At 55.6% G+C, this 1,104-nt stretch overlaps 1 protein-coding gene across 1 annotated transcript in view; it reads right to left on the bottom strand.

The window, feature by feature from the left end:
- SPOP (speckle type BTB/POZ protein) overlaps nt 1-312 on the bottom strand; it is a 10,890-nt gene extending 10,578 nt beyond the window's left edge. Inside the window, exon 1 of the mRNA XM_005430884.3 lies at nt 156-312. Within this exon, the coding sequence (XP_005430941.1) occupies nt 156-233 (78 nt within the window). The 5' untranslated portion in view covers nt 234-312. The remainder of the gene's footprint in view (nt 1-155) is intronic.
- Nucleotides 313-1,104: the final 792 nt, after the last annotated feature.

Here is a 1,104-nt window from a genome sequence, read left to right as displayed (position 1 = left end):
GTGTGTAACTCCCTGTGTGTAACTACAGTGTGTAAATGCCCTGTGTGTAACTGCAGTGTGTAAATGCCCTGTGTGTACCTGCAGGCCCCACAGCCCCCCAAAGCCCAGGAGCACAGCCATGCCATGCCATGCCATGCCACGCCACGCCAGCTGACCTGTGTGTAGCACCAGCTCTCGGCCACGGGCCCGCTGGACATCTCTGCCGGAGGGGGGGGACTCGGCACCCTGGACATCGCCAGCTTGGAATCGGGCAGGGACAGGCACGGGGAACGGAGCTCAGCTGCACCTGGGGGAGAGGAACCACAGAAATCAGCATGGCAATGGGGCTGGACTTCAACTGGGAGAGAGAAACCACCAAAATCAGCATGGCAGGGGAACGGAGCTCAGCTGCACCTGGGGGAGAGGAACCACAGAAATCAGCATGGCAATGGGGCTGGACTTCAACTGGGAGAGAGAGAACCACCAAAATCAGCAACCAGCATGGGAACAGAGCTCAGCTGCACCTGGGGGAGAGGAACCATAGAAATCAGCATGGCAATGGGGTTGAACTTCAACTGGGGGGGAAAGGAACCACAGAAATCAGCAACCAGCATGGGAATGGGGCTGAACTTCACAGAAATCAGGAAGCAGCATAGAAATGGAGCTCAGCTGCACCAGGGGGAGAGAGGAACACTAAAATCAGCATGGGAATGGGGCTGGACTTCAACTGGGAGAGAAATCAGCAACCAGCATGGGAACAGAGCTCAGCTGCACCTGGGGGAGAGGAACCATAGAAATCAGCATGGCAATGGGGTTGAACTTCAACTGGGGGGGAAAGGAACCACACAAATCAGCAACCAGCATGGGAACAGAGCTCAGCTGTACCTAGGGGAGAGAGGAATAACCAAAATCAGCAACCAGCATGGGAATGGGGGCTCAGCTGCACCTGGGGAGAGAGGAACACCCAAATCAGCATGGGGATGGGGCTGAAATTCACCTGAGGGAGAGAGGAACCATAGAAATCAGTAACTAACATGGAAACGGGGCTGAACTTCACCTGGGGGACAAAAGAACCATAGAAATCAGCAGCCAGCAAGGAAACAGAGCTCAGCTGCACCTGGGGGG

The sequence above is a fragment of the Geospiza fortis genome, unplaced genomic scaffold (genome assembly GCF_000277835.1).
Source record: "Geospiza fortis unplaced genomic scaffold, GeoFor_1.0 scaffold406, whole genome shotgun sequence".
NCBI classification, from domain to species: Eukaryota; Metazoa; Chordata; class Aves; order Passeriformes; family Thraupidae; genus Geospiza; species Geospiza fortis.
The sequence above is the reverse complement of the archived record's forward strand: the minus strand, read 5'-3'. Positions and strand labels throughout refer to the sequence as shown.